The 18,263-nt window shown below is 33.4% G+C and overlaps 1 protein-coding gene across 8 annotated transcripts in view; it reads left to right on the forward strand.

Moving 5' to 3' along the window:
- The window catches only part of DTNB (dystrobrevin beta), a 361,849-nt gene that overhangs the window by 174,067 nt on the left and 169,519 nt on the right, over positions 1 to 18,263 (forward strand). For all 8 annotated transcript variants that reach the window (XM_051976347.1, XM_051976345.1, XM_051976351.1 and 5 more), the window contains exon 9: positions 9,208 to 9,332. In XM_051976347.1, coding sequence (XP_051832307.1) covers positions 9,208 to 9,332 — 125 coding nt within the window. The remainder of the gene's footprint in view (positions 1 to 9,207; positions 9,333 to 18,263) is intronic.

The raw sequence follows: 18,263 nt of genomic DNA on the forward strand, positions 1-18,263 counted from the left end.
CTCAAACAGTATCATTGTTGAGGTATATAATGATCTCCTGGTTCTGCTCATTTCACTTAGCATCAGTTCATGTAAGTCTCGCCAGTCCTCCCTGTATTCATCCTGCTGGTCATTCCTTACAGAACAATAATATTCCATAATGTTCATATACCACAATTTACTCAACCATTCTCCAAGTGATGGACATCCTTTCATTTTCCAGCTTCTAGCCACTATAAACAGGGCTGCCACAAACATTTTGGCACATACAGGTCCCTTTCCTTTCTTTAGTATCTCTTTGGGGTATAAGCCCAGTAGAAACACTGCTGGATCAAAGGATATGCACAGTTTGATAACTTTTTGAGCATACAAACCCTCTTCTTACAGATATACCATGCAGCCTCCTGATGAGGGTGATTATACCATGTAGCCATTTATGTTTTAAAACTTCATGTAAATTTGGCATAGAAAATTTTGTTCAATATCTGCTGTTGGAAAGATTACTCCCATTTTGGGCAGGCTTGTGGGTCTCCTTTAAAAGACTAGTAAAGCCATTTTGCTTCCTTGTTTCATATAATCAGCCCAAAGGGAGTTGAATTTAGAAATTTAACTTGCCTCTTAGCTAGTCTCTTGGGAATCCCTTGCTGGTAGTGTTGATTCTACAGAAGAAGGAAAGTATTGTTTTAAACATCATATTCCTTATGATGGGCAGGCTGCTGGGGTGGGATAGAGGATTGCACAAGTTTTGCTGTCAGGTGGAATAGTACAGAAAGAGATGGAACTAGGATCAAGACTGGAGAATACTGGAGCCACAGGTGCTGTTTAGCCTGTGTTTTGAACAGTAACATGGAAGATACTACTATTCCTACAAGAATCCCCATACTACTGTCTATATAAAAACCAATTAAATGGGTGTCTGAGAAATAATAATAACAATATATCTTATACCCCATACAATGACTCTTTAATTTTCAATTTAGTAGAATAGCTTTTTCCCCTTGAGGGAATTGGGGTTAAGTGACTTGCCCAGTGTCACATTGCCAGGAAGTATTAAGTACCTGAGGCCAGATTTAAACTCAGGTCCTCCTGACTTCAGGGCTGGTGTTCTATCCACTGGGTCACCTAGCTGTCCCTTAGAATAGCTTTTTATTGCAATCTTTATCCTTTGTCACTGATCATTTGATTTTTAAGCTTGGCTTTAGGCTAAAGTACTAGGCATGCATAATGTAGGGAGACCTTTTATTTATTTTTACTCTGAACTTAAACATCAAATGAAATTAACATTTTGGGAAACATGTGGAGTAGAAGAAATGAAGACTATACATTAAACTGAATTTCTGTTTTAGGTACAGTTTGCTTTTCAAGTATCTAATAAATTCATCATGTCTAACTTTCAAAGCTATCCTGTTTGTTGTGATTTTTTCCTGGCTTCCCTTCTGTTTTCTTTTTCACTTTTTTTTTTCTTTCAGTGACAGTTTTTTCTTTCTTCTTTAATTTGGAAAACCTTATCTATGCCTTCTCCTCTCTCCCCTCACTGTTACTTCCCTGGGGAAAAAAGAAAAATGAGACCCTGTAATAAATATGCATAGACAAGCAAAAGAAATACTTCTAATAGCAGAATCTGAAAATATTTAGCGTATTTTACAATTTTAATCCATCATATCTCTGTCAGGACATAGATTGCATGCTCCATCGTTGTTGTTCTGGAATCATGATTGGTCATTTCATTGATAAGATTTCTTAAAGCCTTCAAAAAATTTTATAATGATGTCATTATTTTATAAATTTGTCTGCTCACTTCACTCTGTGTGTTGGGGGAAGGGAATAATGCTTTGAGAAAACAGATAAAGATACCCAAGGGCAACAGATGCTCACCAAAAAAAGAAACATAGATGTGAAAATTGGTAGAGTGAGACAGAGACAAGGAATATAACAGAGGCAGAGAGATGTTGGTAAAAACAGAAGATGCTGCTTGAGTACCGTAAGGATATCAAAGCCTGGGAGAATGATATAGGAAAAATGGATAAATACAAAGAGACATAGAATCCAAGACACAAAGCTAGAGAGGTGTCCTTTCTCTACCCTCCTGTAAGGGTATCTCTCAGGGACAATATGGTAATAACAAAAATATTTGTAGTAGCTAATGTTTATATAATATCTATTGGATATCAGACACTATGCTGATCCCTTTACAATCATTATCTTATTTGATCTTTACAACAACTCTAAAGGGGTGGTTGCTGTTATTATTCTCACTTTATAGGTGAGTAACCTGAGACAAACACAGGTTAAATGATTTGCTCGGCGTTGCACAGTTAATAAGCATATGAGGCTGGATTTGAATTCAGATTTTCCTGACTCCTTGCCTGACACTCTATCCACTGTGCCAACTCACTTATATGGGAGGGAGAGGGAGAAGTGTCTCTTTCTCTGTCTCCACTTTATTTAACTTTTAGCTGACTTTTTGAGATTCTGTATGCTTATCTACAAAAACTGATAGTTTTATTTCTAGGCTCATTCATCCATTTTTTTTCTTGTCTTATTGTTATACCCAGTATTTCTGGCACTGTTAAATAATTGTGGTGGTCAGAAAATATTCTTGCTTTAGCAATCTTCTCTTGTGGTAAAGGCTTCTAGTCTTTCTCCATTACTTATAATATTGGTTCTTATTTTTAGATAGCTACTTAACCATATAAAGTTAAAGTTCCTTTAATCTTAATCTTTCTAGTATTTTTAGGAGAAATTGATGTGGGATTTTTGTCAAGACCTTTTTCAGCATCTGTTGATGTAATATGATGCCTTTTTATTATGTTATTAATATGATCTTTTATATTTATAGTTTTCCTTATATATTGATCCAACTTTTCATTCCTGGTATAAATTCAATCTGATCATAAAAAATAATTTTAAAATATGTTGTTGCAATCTCTTTGCTGATATTTTATTTACTATGTAGGCATTGATATTCATTAGTGATATTATTTTATAGTTTTCTTTGTATCCCTCTAGTTTAGGTATCAAGACCACATTTACATCATTCAAAGAATATATAAGTTCATTTTTTAAAATCTAGCATTTCACCTGTGAAAGGGTAGAGTCCAAATCCTTAAAGTCTTAATTATGTTGACTTTAACCTTTTCTTAGATTCCTGGTATTTGAGATGCATATGAGTGTTCTGGAACACTTTTTGATGTGAGTTTTTAACACATTTTTTTTTTTTTTGTATCTTTCTGTGTGGCTGACTGAGAAAGTAGCTTACATTATACTCAATGTTCATTGCTCTTCTGTTGACTTTTACAGGGACCTATATAATATTAAAAGAACAGAATACATTTTTATCAAGAACAGGTTATGTCAGACTAATTTACTTTTTTTGACACAATTAACTGGTAGATTAGGAGGAGACTGCAGATATTGTTTACCTAGATTTTAATGAAGCATATGAGTGTCTCATGTTGTTGAGAGAAAAGATAGATGTGACCTAGATAGAAAACTAATTGGCTGGCTGGATCCAAAAAGTAACCATCTGTCATTTAATGTTATTTTGGAAATTCTTTGGTGAAGTGCCCTGGAGATATATTGCTTGGCCTTGTGCTGTTTTAACTGCTTTTATGAGCGACTTGGATAAAGGTACAGATACTGTACTTATCAAATTTGTAATTGATATATAGCAGAAAAGGATACTTAACTTACTGGATGACAAAATCAGGATCTACAATATTCTGACAGTCTTGAACGTTAAGCCAAATTTGATAACCTTATGTCATTTCAAAAAATCAGTTCCAGAAATTCAAAATGGAGAAGCATGACTAGAAAACAGTTCATCTTTAAAAGAATCTGGGGATTTCAGTGTATTACATAATCAGTTACACAACAATATGACTCCAGAATTTTCCTCAAGACTTCTTTTTTTGCTTCATATATAATGTTATTAAATCTTATCAATTAAAACTCAATAGCATCTTTTGAACATTTTCTCTTTTTTAGTCACATTACCTTCATCTTACTCTAGTCCAGTATTCTTTACTTGGTCTGTCATGTTAGTACCTTTAAAAATTATTGCTATATTTTTTCACCATCACTATTCTCATGTAACTAGCCCATTTTCATTTCCTATTATGCAATTTCTCTTTGATATCTTTTAATCCTAAACTTCTTCATAGTTCCTCATTGGTTTTATGTTATAGTTTTGTCATGCTAATCATGTACCTGTCCATTTAACTCTTTGAAGAATTTTATTCTTTGTCTTTTTACCAATTGTTGCTACTAAGAAGATAGTCTTTTACTTTCATGGGAAGCTGTGTACAGTAAAAGAGCTTTGTGATTTCCCAAAAGCAACCCAGCTTACTTTTTTCCTATTTAACTCTGGATCTAGCTTATTGTCCATTTGTACTGTTTGATTCAGATTATATACTGATGGACAAGCACTATAGGTCTTTTATCCAAATATCTGTTGTAATTTGGACAATAGACATTCTTGATCTATTTGTCTTTTCTCTGTGGATAGTCAGGTCAAACTCTTTGATTGATTGTAATATGGAAGAGGGAAAGATATGTGAAGAAAGATAATGAGTTCAGGTTTAAGATGCTTGCACACATATAGTTTAAATGTCCAGTAGCGTATGTTGATATGGAGCTGGAGTACAAAGAATCAAGAAAGAGAATATAGATGAAGAAAAGAAGGCGGCCTAGGATTGAACCTACATGAACACCTATAATTAAGGGAAATAATATAAATGATAAACCAGCAGAGGATAATGATACGAAATGGTAGCATAGGTAGGAGACAAATCAAGAAAATCAAGAAAAAAGTAGAGTCACAAAAACCCAGAGAGGAGAATGTCTTCAGAAGAAAAAGGTGATCAACAGTATCAGATGTTGAAGTTATTAAATGCTTACAATGTACAACATAGTAGAGATATAGATAACAAAGTAAAAAAATCCTTGCCATCAGAGAGCTCATATTCTGATAGAGGAAACAACATGCAAACAACTATGAGGATAAGACATATATATATAGGGAATATTAGAAGTAATCTATAAGATTCCACTAGCTGTAGCTCTGGGAAGGTAGTAGCAGTGGGAGAGTGGAAAAGGATTTGGAAAAGGCCTCTTGAAGAAGGTCAAATTTAAAGAGACCTAACTGAGTTTCAATTGATAAATGATGGACAGAAGCAGCTACACCCAAAGAAAGAACACTGGGAATGTGAACTATTTGCATTTTTGTTTTTCTTCCCCGGTTATTTTTACCTTCTGAATCCAATTCTTCCTGTGCAACAAGAGAACTGTTCGATTCTGCAAACATATATTGTATCTAAGATATACTGCAACATATCTAACATATATGGGACTGCTTGCCATCTAGGGGAGGGGGTGGAGGGAGGGACGGGAGAAATCGGAACAGAAGAGAGTGCAAGGGATAATGTTGTAAAAAAAAAATTACCCTGGCATGGACTCTGTCAATATAAAGTTATTATTAAATAAAAAAAATAAAATAAAATATACTGGGGGAGGGGGAAGAAGAAGGTCAAATTTGAGTTGAGTCCTGAAGGAAACAAGGAGGCAGAGGAGAAAGCATTCCAAATGTAAAGAACAAACAGTAAAAAGGCATGGAGTTATAGAAAGAGTGTCATATTTGAGGAACAATAATGCCAGTTTCTATGGAGCAGTAGTAAAGTTGTAAGACCAAAAAAATTAGCCAAGTTGCGAAGGCTCTAAGAGCTAAATGTGATTATATATATAGACTGGAGAAAAGCTAGGCAGCATGAAGATTGAGAAATGGATAGCTTTAATAATTAAGATAATATGATATAATAATATAATTATAAAAAGATAATTGGAACTTCTGAGAAAGTAGTTTTAGTTGAGTGATGAGTTGAAAAACTAGATTGCAGAGGATATGGGAAAAAAAGGAGTTGAGTCACTAATTGTGGATGGCTTTCTCTTTTTTTTTTTTTAATTTAATTTTATTTAATAATAACTTTGTATTGACAGAATCCATGCCAGGATAATTTTTACACAGCATTATCCCTTGCAATCACTTATGTTTCGTTTTTTCCCCTCCCTCCCTCCTCCCCACCCCAAGATGGCAAGCAGTCCTATATATGTTAAATATGTAGCAGTATATCCTAGATACAATACATATTTGCAGAACCGAACAGTTCTCCCACTGCACAGGGAGAGTTGGATTCAGAAGGTAAAAATAACTCGGGAAGAAAATCAAAAATCAAATAGTTCACATTCATTTCCCAGTATTCCTTCTTTGGGTGTAGCTGTTTCTGTCCATCATTTATCCAATGAAACTCAGTTAAGTCTCTTTGTCAGAGAAATCCACTTCCATCAGAATACATCCTCATACAATATCGTTATCGAAGTGTATAATGATCTCCTGGTTCTGCTCATCTCACTTAGCATCAGTCCATGTAGGTCTCTCCAAGCCTCTCTGTATTCATCCTGCTGGTCATTCCTTACAGAGCAATAATATGTGGATGGCTTTCTCAGTGAGTTTAGCCACAAAGGGATGAAGAACTGAAGCAATAGTGAAATAATCAGATCATGTGAAGCTTGGGTGGTATTGTTTTTCCTTATAGTAGAGGACCACATTTGAGTGATGTAGGCTGGAGAAGAGAGAAACATGTTTTTGATAAATGGACTAAGTTTTTTTCAGTGACATGTAAGACCAAGGTTCTCAGCTTATGTGATGGGAAATAAGTGCCATGGGAAATTTGGGGAAAGCTAAAAAATTTTTGGAATAGTTATTGTCATAAGCAAGATAGAAAATCAGTAAGGGGTATATTAAAAGTTTTTTATGCTTTGCTGCAGTGAGAGCCCAGTTGATATTCTTTAGCAAAAGTTTGTGGTGGACCTAGTCAATATAGTTTTGTGATTTTTCTCTTGCTCCATTCAGTAGCACATAAATAGTAATTAAGGTAGCAGAGGGTGGAAGAAATACAAGTTGGGGATCAGCAAGACAGGTTAGTGATAGGATAAATAAGCAAGGAGCTCAAGCCTAAAAGATAGTGTAGCATTCAGTTGGTAGCTAGTGAAAAAGCAGTAAGGAGAGGGGAAAGATTACAGTGAGGATGAATGACAATTTCACAAGTCATAAAGCATAGAAAAGCTAGGAAAGCAAGAGACTATTATCATATAATGGAATTTCAGAAGTTCATGAACATTGAAGTAGAACATTTGTGGGTTATGACCATCTGTTTGTAATGAAGGTAGAGTGGAAGAGTAGATCAAGAGAAATGAGTGAACCAAGGAACTGAAAAGTTAGAGTTATTGAGAGCATATTAGTATATACTCAATCTAATCTCATTCTTTTTATTAGGTTATGACTGCTAATAATCAAGGATTAGCATATATAGGTTTCTTTGTTTTAAAAGATTATTTGGCTACTAGGTTTTATTTAGAATAAATTCACTTTATATTCTCAATCTCATTTCAAAATTAGATTCCCCAGTAAAGTTTGGCATCTGAAACCCCTTTTTTAGTTCAGTGACTTTTTTCTATTTTCAAACAGGGATAGTCCATTTAACCTGCTAATAAACCAGTTGAAGCTAATTAAATAGATAGTATTAATTTCTTTTTCCAGTCATCTAGATTAGATTTCTGATTCTTCTCATTCCCCTGTATATGGCAGAAACAGAAATCGAGAAAAAAACAAACTAGATATCTCCACTTTAAGTATAAAAATTTCCCATTATCATCTTAATAACAATCAAAAGGATGTCATTTCATGTTGGAGTTCTGAAGAAGTAAAAGATCTTTGCCACCCTATCAGACATTTTCAGTTATAGTTAGTTGTTGGTTACATCTAATTGAATATGCATAACAGTGTTCTTGGAAGGACTTGAATGTATTCATTGATTTTTTTTTTTTTTTTACAAATTGAAATAAATCTTGCCAGAATTATCGTTTTAATAACAAAACTCTTTTACTACTATTTAATTAATGAGTTTAAGGATTCAAGAGCTGCTAGTATTTTTTTATTAGTTTCCCCTTGTTAATTATGCAAATATATGTACTTGTTATTCACCATACTTCAAGAGTTATAATTTCACTGAGAACTGACAAATCCTCTACAGATTGCAAATCATCTCTTGCTTTACAATGTTTTACTGTGGCTAAAATATTTAATCTTCTGGTGACCAGATTTCTGACAATATGGTTATTTATAATATGAACTGTCATTATAGGATAAATTTCAGGAAAAAGTTGATTCTGAACATTATTTTTCAGTCTAGCCATAACATTAAAGTAACAATTGTTCACTTTTTTCCCTAAAAGACTTTTTTTCTTGAACATTTTAAATGAATGTGAACAAGAGTTTTAGATTAGTTTTATCACAAGATATTTTAACTCTGTAACAATTTTAAAAAATAAACACTAGATAGTTTTGCAACAATCCTTATTCCTTTAGATCTAGACTAAAAGAATAGTCCCATATTTTTCATTTCTAATGTATATAGCAGATAAATTTTTTTTTTACTTTGAGAGCAATGCTATATTCATCATAATAGTGTCTGTACTATGTTTTAAAAGACAAAACAAAGAACTTGGTAGTATGTCTAAAAATTGTACATGTCCCTGTGTTAACAATTTTTTTTCAAGAACTCATTGTCCTAAATTATACCCTAAAGCATTTTTTAAAATGCTTTAAAAATCTATTTCTTTTCTTTAGTACTTATCTCTTCATATTATCCTTAACTGAGGCAGAGGTTTCTTATATATAATTGAGGAAATAAATTACAGTGTTTTAACAGGGGTGATACTGGGACAGTGCTATAATCATAGAAACAGAGAGAACTGATGTAAAAAATTCAAAATAAACAGAGAGGAAAAGAAATTTGATTTGTAAGAAGTACTTCTTGGTGGAAATATTTGAAATGTGATGTTGTGAGAATATATAAAATGAAATAACGTTGGAGCAACTTTGAATAATTAAATAGTGGCAGGAACTTAAAGGAAATCAGTCATAGCCATGCAGTGTTCCAGCTAAAAGACATCATCAATATCATCACATTTAATTGAGATCAAGAATGGTAAAATTATTTTTAAAAAGTCATTAATGGCAGACAGTCCAAGAACCCATGAGCTTTAATTTCTAACCTAGTAATCTTTCTGATAGTTTGCTCTGTATTTGAAAAGATGTTTACTGTAGTCTCTAGAAAGCCAATGGATAGTTCATTTGAAGGTTTAATTGATTATATTTTTCCTTTGATACAGAAATCACCTGCAAAGAAGCTGAGCCATGCAATTAGTAAATCTCTGGGTTGTGTACCCACCAGGGAACCTCCACATCCTGTTTTTCCTGAGCAACCAGAGAAGCCACTTGACCTTGCACATATAGTGTAAGTAAAATCCTATGTGTGAGTTATTTTCCTACTGATATCTGACTTTATGTATATATTATAGTCAAAGATCAAGTGCTAGCTCACAGCCATGGTGTGATTGCTGTTTGGTTCCCTAGATTTAGGGATGTACACAGAAGTTTGGCTCTCAATAATAACTAAATTTAGCAGCTATAATAACAGAAGACTTAATAGATTTTATTTCCATCTAGGAATTAGCCTCTAAATTTAGAATCCAAATGAATTTTTTAGTATTTAAGGAAAGAAAAAAAAAAGGTGCTATTGTAGAACATTCTGTTCCTTGCTTAAGATCCAAATTATGATCACTAGGGAACCTCTGGAAAAAGTTGAAGAAAGGGGTAGGCACATCTGACCACCCTAACATTTGTACATATCAGATAGAACCTATAATAGCCAAAAGTCCCTTTCTTTACTCTTAAATATTCACCTTTCTTCTTTTCTAGAGTACTGATAGGAAACAGACCCCCAAACTTCATTTAAGCTATTGTAGTGGTTTGGAAGGTCAGGGATACTTTGGTAATGCTCTTAAATATTGTGGGCTTCTTTCCACTTGTGGTAATATAATTCAAATTACTTAATGGTGAAGAATGAAATAAGCTTGCCTGGGATTTGTTGAATCTTGCACTAACATCTACATATAAGTTTAGGACCTAAGAAAGACACTAGCATTTTTTTTTAAGTCATTATTGCACTAGGTATAGTATTATTTTAGGTTAATTTGTCCTTGCCTTAGAAGAGACCAACCTTTCTTTATAGAAGAACCTTGAACTACACTGTGGAAAATTTGTTTTAAAATTGATGTAGTTTTGACATGTCAGTTACTGTCCCCCCCAAAAAAAAATCACCACTCTTACATTCTCTTATACTATAAGTAAATCTTCACGTTTTGTAATTTATCATTTGTTAACAGAAAGGGAGAATGTTTTTTAACATAATTTGGAACTGACATTGTGTGGTGTTTTTTTAATGTCTTCATTTATTTTGGGGTGTAATTATGTCAATTTTTTTTTGGTCTTCATAAAAGTCTTTCCATGTTTCTTTGAGTTCTTAAATTTGCCATCTTTTCTATGACAGAAACAAAAGATAAAGGATTAACTCACCTGATATATAAATTAAGAACATAAAGATTAATTTTATAATCATATTTATATGAGGAGAGAGAGAAAGAGAGAGAAGGGGAGAGGAAAGAGAGAGAGAGAAAAAAAGAGAGGAGAGAGAAAGAGAGAGAGAGAGAAAGAGAGAGAGAGAGAGAGAGAAAGAGGGAGGAAGAGGAGAGGAGAGAAGGGGAAAGGGAAAGGGAAGGAGGGAGAGGAGGGAGGGAAGAAGAAAAGGAAGGAGAGGGGGGAAGAAGGGAGAAGGGAAAGAGAAAGGAGGAAGAAGGAAATGGGGAGAGAGAGAGAATGATATAACAGATTCATAGAGTGATATAGTCAGATTTGCACTTGGGGAACATTATTTCAGTAGTAATATGTTGGATAGACTGGGATGGGAGATATTTAAGGCAGGGAGAAAAGTTAGGAGGCTGTAAGAATAATTCAGATTGCGGGGTGATGAGAGCATGAATATAAAGTGTTAACCAGGTGAATGGTGGGAAGCTATCAAATGGGAAAGATGAGGTGAAGTTAAAAATAAAAATACTTCTCAATTATGTAAATGAGGGAGAAGGACTAGGTGGGGATAATTGCTTCTCAGTTAAAAGAATAAATAAATAAAAATTGTATTCCTTCCCATTATAACAGTAAAAATATATATATAGTCATCCATATATATTCAAGTCAAATTAACAACCATTTATTAAGTGTTTACTATGTTCCAGGAACTATGCTAAATATTAGGGATACAAAGAAGGGGAAAACAATATCTGTTTCTTTTAGTCTGAAAACAGATTCACCCAAATCTCAGGCACTCATTGCCTTTGGAATTCTGTTTAGAATAGTGTTGTGTCATGGATGATAGCTCTTCTTAGGTGATGGTTGTTTTAATTTGCCAGTAAAAAAGAGAAAGCATTAGACTGGATTAAGGTTGCATGTCAAGGAAAGGGGAATAGATAAGTGCATGTTGCATGTGAGTAGACTGAAACAGATCATTAACAAATAGCTGTGTCTGAAAAGTGCTAGCAAAGGATGTTGTAAGGGATAGATGCCTAGAAAATAATATGGGTCAGTCATAAATGAGAAGTATATTCATGAAAAGCTGTCATACTCTACTGCTATGGTGTAATATTAAGTGTTCTAATGCAGAGGTGTCAAACATAGCCATGATCTACATCAGTAGGGGCAGCAGCACTTCCAATTCCCTCTCCCCCTTAATTAGATTAAAATGTAATTGGGAAATGTTTAACAAAATAAACAAATACAATAGATCATGGATTTTTGTTAATATATGGCTTTTGAAATCAATATGTGACCAGCAAAAGTCCTTATGTAACTGTTAGTGACCCTTATGAATTACTATTATATTCTTTTGTTTCCAGAATCCAGTACAACAATATTTTCTTCTCTTTTTTTGTGGCATGTCTTATAATATATGAATTCTCCTTGAATTCTCCAACTTGCCACTTTGATAGGTTAAATTGACAGTCTACTTCTCTTCTAATTAAAGAACTGATAATTCATTTTTCTTATCCAAATTAACTTCCTTATCGACAAAATATATCTTTATAATTTATAAAGTTCATTAAGAAATATAAAGAATGAAGTATGAAGATTTTTCAGACAGTATCACAAACAAAAAACTTTCAAGTGTTCATATGTATTCCACTGTTTTTTGCAGAGAAATAAAATAAAACTGCTTCTTTTTCCCAGAAGTTTTCTTGAAACTTTCAATTTGCTCTGTCAGCACAGCTTTTTAAGTGTTTGATATAGACTTGTTGCTAAAGGTTACAAGTTTGAAAATTTAGTGTTATTTAAAGACTTTAAGTTTCTAATATTTAAATCTCATCTCACTTATGAATAATTGTTATTCATTAAAAACAAGCAAACTAGTCTTATACTTTTTCAATGAGAAAACAAAACTTTCTGACCTTGATTCTCTGTGAGTCTGACTAAATGTAAGATAAGAAAATGTCCATTGTCTTTCCCCCATGCCCATTCCCCAGTCTAGTCTGACAAGGAGAGTGGGACTTGAGCCAGAAATCTGAGTTGTCTTGTATTCCCCTGGTGATCTTCTTTCTCTTTTCTTTGTTACCTCATCCAAATCTAGATTAAGGATTGCCTTCTCTATGCAGAGAAATTAATTGGTAACTGTTCCTTCTGTTAAAGCTTAGAGCAAAATTTGTGCCTGTAAAACAAAACTGATTTCTTACTCAATGAAACTCATTTATCTTTCTCATAACTAAACTACATTTAAATAAGCAGTACACTTTGAACATTTTCTCCATGCTTTATTTAAAGATTGTAATTACCTAGGAATCAAATCATTTCGTTAACTAAAATAATACTTTTTAATAACTCTTCTTTGTGTTTCATGCTGTTGATTATCCTTTTTTGTTATTGCCATTCTGACACAGAATCAACATTCATTTCTGTTCAACAGAACAAAATCTTAATTCTTATTTTCAATCTACTTCTTACACAGTCTGAACTTCAGCCAATAAAGCAGTTCTAGTATACTTAGAGTATGTTCATTTTTAGATGTAAACTCTTTTGTATGGCAAAATAATTTGGCTAGCTTTCTTCTTATTCATGATGTCTTCAAAGAAATGCAATAGAAATTCACTAGACCAGGAGTAATAGAAGAGCATTTTTGTCCCAAAGAATGAATAACGTCTAAATTTTTTCTTCATTACTTAGTTATTAAAGTACACTTTTGTGATACTTACTTTAAAGTAATAGATGGATCTGAAGTGTTAAAATGGCATTTTTCCTCCCTGCTCCATCCCCCACCCACTTTTTTTTAAATGAAAGTGCTTCTTGTTGGTGTCATTTACCCAGTAGAGTACTTCATTGTTAGCATATCCCGCCTACCTGAGCTGAAAAAAGGCAAGGCAGATTGAATGAGGTAGCACTCACAAGTGATACACTAGTGAGAAGGGAAAAGATGAAAGGGAGAAAAAAGTATAACTTGGGAAAAAATAGTATGGATAAAATAGGATAAATTATTAATCTTAACTCAAATGGAAGTGGATAGCAGACTGAATTAAAAGCCAGAATCCTACAAATATGTTTACAAGAAACACATTTGAAGCAGAGAGATACAGAAAAAAAGATAAAAAGCTAGAATAAAATCTATTTTGCTTCAGCTGAAGTTAAAAAAAAAAGCAGGGATAACCATTTTGATCTCAGATCAAGTAAAGGTAAAAGTAGATCTAATTAAAAGAGATAAGGAAGGAAACTGCATCTTGCTAAAGGAATCCATAAATAATGAAAATAATGAAGAAATATCAATACTAAACATATATGCACCAAGTGGTAGAGCATCCAGATTCTTAGAGAAGTTAAGTAAGTTGCAAGAAATAGACGGCAAAACTATACTACTACTTTGGGATCTCAACCTCCCTCTTTCAGAACTAAATAAATCTAACCACAGAATAAACAAGAAAGAAGCTAAGAAGTTAAATGGAATTTTTAAAAAGTTAATTATTGTAGATCTTTGGAGAAAATTGAATAGGGATAGATAGGAATATACCTTTTGCTCAGTGGTTTATGACACTCTCACAAAAATTGACTATGTATTAGTACATTTAAAAACCTCACAATCAAATGGAGAAAGGCAGAAAACAGTAAATGAATCCTTTTTAAATCATGATGCAATAAAAATTGTGTGTAATAAAGGGCCATGAAAAAATAATTAATTGGAACCTAAATAATCTAATCCTAAAGAATTGAAAGGGGCAACTCTCCCCCAATAAAACCCCAAATCAAACTTAATGAAAGAAACAGTAATGCACTATTTAATTTTTTTGACTCAGTAGTTAAATTATTTGAAGGAAATACTGAAGTTATTTGATATTGCCAAAATTCATCTGATGTAGAGGTTGGCATGGGTAGATCATCATATGTCATTTAAGGGGTGACTATCATACAAGCATGCAACTCCATTTACCTTAATATTTTCTTCCTTTACACTTAATGGATCTCCTCACTCATGTAATTTTCCCATCCCATACTACTGAATGCTCTCAAGTAGTAGAAAAAGTGATTGAATCAGGAATTACATGACCTGAGTCACTTTGCCACTTATTATTTGTATTACCTTGGATAAGTCATTTTTGCCTCCTAGCTTCTATAGCTTCATCTGTAGAATGAAGGTGTTGGACCACATTTCTCTAAGTTGCCTTCCCATTCCTGGAATTCTGGTGTGTATTTAAGGTAGAATATTATTGTTCTATGGGAAATGATAAATAAGATGCTCTCAGGGAGAAAAAAAAAACCCCTGTAAAATCCTTCATGAAGTCACGCAAAGTGAAATGTACTATATACAAAGTAATAGCAATGTTCTAAGATGACCAAATGTGAATGATGAGGAAGCCTATCCATACCCAGAGGAACTGATTGTATCTGAATACATACTGAAGCATTCTTGTTTTCTCTCTCTCTTTCTTTCTCTCTTCATCCCTCTGTCCCTCTCTCCTTCCCTCTTTCTTTCTCCTTCTCTCTCTTCTTCTTTCTCTCCCTTTCCTTACCCCCAGCGCGCGCTCTCTCTCTCTCTCTCTCTCTCTCTCTCTCTCTCTCTCTCTCTCTCTCTTTGTGTGTGTGTGTGTGTCTCTATGTCTCTCTCTAACTTAATTTTTCTTGAGAGTTTTTATTTTTATTAGGGTGGGATATCTAATTTTTTTTTTTTTTTTACAATTTGACTTTTAAGGAAATGTTTTACATAACTTCACAAATAGTTTCTTAATTGTGGGTGGGGATAAGGAAGAGAATCTAGATCTCAAAAGTTTTAGAAACATGTAAAAAAGTTGTTTTAAATGTAACTGTGAGGAAATATTAAATAAATAAAGATTTAAAAATAAATATATGATCTTATGATTTAGAAAGGTGAAGGAACTTGCTTAGAAACACATAGCTAGTACATGTCAGAGCTTGAACTTTAGGGATCTTGGATACACATAGTTCAGTCTATTCTCTTGAGCTCAGCTTCTGGATGAAAAAAAATCTAATAATCAAAAGAAGGCATTTTATCCACCTGTGCAATAATTCTCAGAACATTAATATAAAATAATAATAGTGGGATAACAATTTGTCCTAGGATCATTTTTATCTGAACTCCATCCAAAAAACTGAGAATAAGACATTTTAACAATGATATCTTACATTTGCATACACTTCAAGGTTTACAAAGTGTTTTACAATACTTTATTACATATGAGTTTCTTAACAATTCTGTAATGTTGAAGCTCTTATTATAGATGAAAAAATTGAAGGTCAGAGATATTGAATCACTTACTGAGAGCCGCATAGTTATTTCTTTTCTAAGACAGATTTCAAATTCAGATCTTCCTGACTTTGAAGTTCAGTGTTTTGTCTGTTATCTTACATGTATATGAAAATTGACAATATAAAACACATTTCAAACAGGTAGTAAATACTATCAGAGTTCAGAGAAGGATGAGATAATTGAGAGATGGAGGGGAGGTGGTTAAGGAAGATGTAGAGTGTAAGATTGGAATGGAATTCTAAAACACTGGAAACGATGAAAGGCATTTATTTAATTGAGTTTGGCATGGTAAAGGTACACAACAGTAACCAAAAGAAGCATATTGAAAGGATGTCATTTTCCTACCATTATTCTTTTATATTTATGCTTTGTGTACATTCCACAGGTAGATAAAATGACACTGTTATTAATATTTTCCCCATCTAAAGTTAAGCATAGTAGAAATAAATTGAATGATTTGTAGCCATGGGATCAATTATTTAAAATATTATGCAGTCCTGTGATAATTGTCAGTCGGTCAGTAAACATTTATTAATTAACTACTATATGCCAAAAATTTGCTAACTACTGGGGATGCCAAGAAAGGTAGGAAACAGAGCCTGCCCTCAAGGGAGTCACAAATTAATATGGAAGGCAACATGCAAATAGCTGTGTGTAAATAAGTCATATTTAGAATATATTGGTGATAAATGACAGAGAGAAAGCAATAGAGTGAGACTGGGAAAGGAGGGACTTCCTGTATGATAGCTGGAATTTTAGCTGGAACTTGAAGAAAATCAGGGAATCCAGGAAGTGGATATGAAGAAGGAGAGCATCTCAAGAATGCAAGATAGCCAATGAAACTGCCCAGAGTTAAGAGAGAAAATATCTTGTTTGTGGAATAGCAAGGAGGCCAGTGTCATTGGATTGTAGAATATTTAGTAGGGTGAAAAATGAAAAGACTGGAAGTGTAGGAGGGGGGCAGTTTTGCTTTGAATGTCAAATAGAAATTTCAAATAGAAATTTTATGTTTGATCCTAGAAATAATAGGGAACCATTGGAGTTTATGACAAGGGGTGACATGATTAGACTTGTACTTTTGGAAAATTGCTTTGTCAGCTGAGTGAGAAGAGGCTTATGACAAGCAGATCAACTATCAGCAGTAGCCCAGGCATAAAGTGATAAGGGTCTGTACTAGTGTAGAGGCAGTAGTGTAGAGAGGAGAGGTATTTGGAAGAGAAGTTCTGAAAATAAACTTGACAGATCTTGGTAATAGAATAAATATCAAGGGTAAAAGAGAATGAGGTTTGGAGGATAATCTTTAGGTTGTGAGCCTGGATGATTGGGAGAATGGTGGTCCCTTTGACTATAATAGAGATGTTGGGGAAGTACAATTTGGGAGAAAAGATGATTAGATTAGCTTTGAATATGCTGAGTTTAAGATGTTTGGATACAAGATAGCCAATTTGAGATTGTTAGGTAGTTGTTTTTATGAGATCTCCCATGTTTGTTTTTGTTTTATTTTTGTTTTTGGCAACGACATTGCACAATGAGTAGAGCACTGAGTCTGGAATCAGGAAGATTCAGGTTCAAAACCAGTCTCATTGTCTTTGGCTTCTTCAGTTTCTTCAACTGCAAAATGGGGATAATAAAATAGGTACCCATCTCTCAAGATTGTGAATACTTAACACAGTGCCTGGCACATAGTAGACACTTAATTTAACACTTGTCAAATTGGGAAGGTCAGATGCAAATCCTTAAGGGTAAAATAACTTCAGTTCATTATGACATCATTAAGGAATCTTGACCCTAATTAAAAGATTTCAATTCTAGTAAGTTAGACAATGAAAAACAAGGTGTATACTACTTAATAGTAAATAGAGCCGTTTAGAAAACTAAAGTTGTATAAACTAGGCACATTCTAAATATTGGAACATTGTTGTCTTCCATATATTTGCTTTTAAAAAAACAAACTCTGTGCTGCTTTTTCAGCATGGAGACTTTGTTTTCTACTTTAATAAAATTGTCTGTTTCTTTTAACAAAACCTCTAATGTGTCAGAATATGTAAAACATGTTTTTTACTCCTTGTTTCCAGAAGTGCAATTGGCAGCTTTGGAAGGATTGTGTTGTTTTTTAGAATCTCAGCAAAAAAAAAAAATCTGGTAAATTTGTTTCTTAGGACCAGCACTTTTTCTTTCATGTATCTGGGCATAACCTCTTTGGCATACCCTAGGGCTGAGTGTTCATTTCATTTCATTCCTGCTGCTCAAGATTTTTTGCCACCTAAGTGGCCTACTTTTGTCTGTCTCCCTTTAATTTTCTGTCTTAATAGTGTTCCCATCTGAAAATGAATTCAAATAAGCCTTTCTTTTAAATCCCTACTTCTGAGTTCAGGGACCCAGTATATAAATGGAGAATTAAAAATAGGTAAATTTTAAGAAGTAGAATTAGAGATTAGAACCATGTTGAAGCATTTAAATACACACACTTACATACCTATTCATATATATATATATAATCCATTTATCTATATCTGATCATATCTGTCAGAG

The sequence above is a fragment of the Antechinus flavipes genome, chromosome 2 (genome assembly GCF_016432865.1).
Source record: "Antechinus flavipes isolate AdamAnt ecotype Samford, QLD, Australia chromosome 2, AdamAnt_v2, whole genome shotgun sequence".
In the NCBI taxonomy this organism is placed as follows: domain Eukaryota; kingdom Metazoa; phylum Chordata; class Mammalia; order Dasyuromorphia; family Dasyuridae; genus Antechinus; species Antechinus flavipes.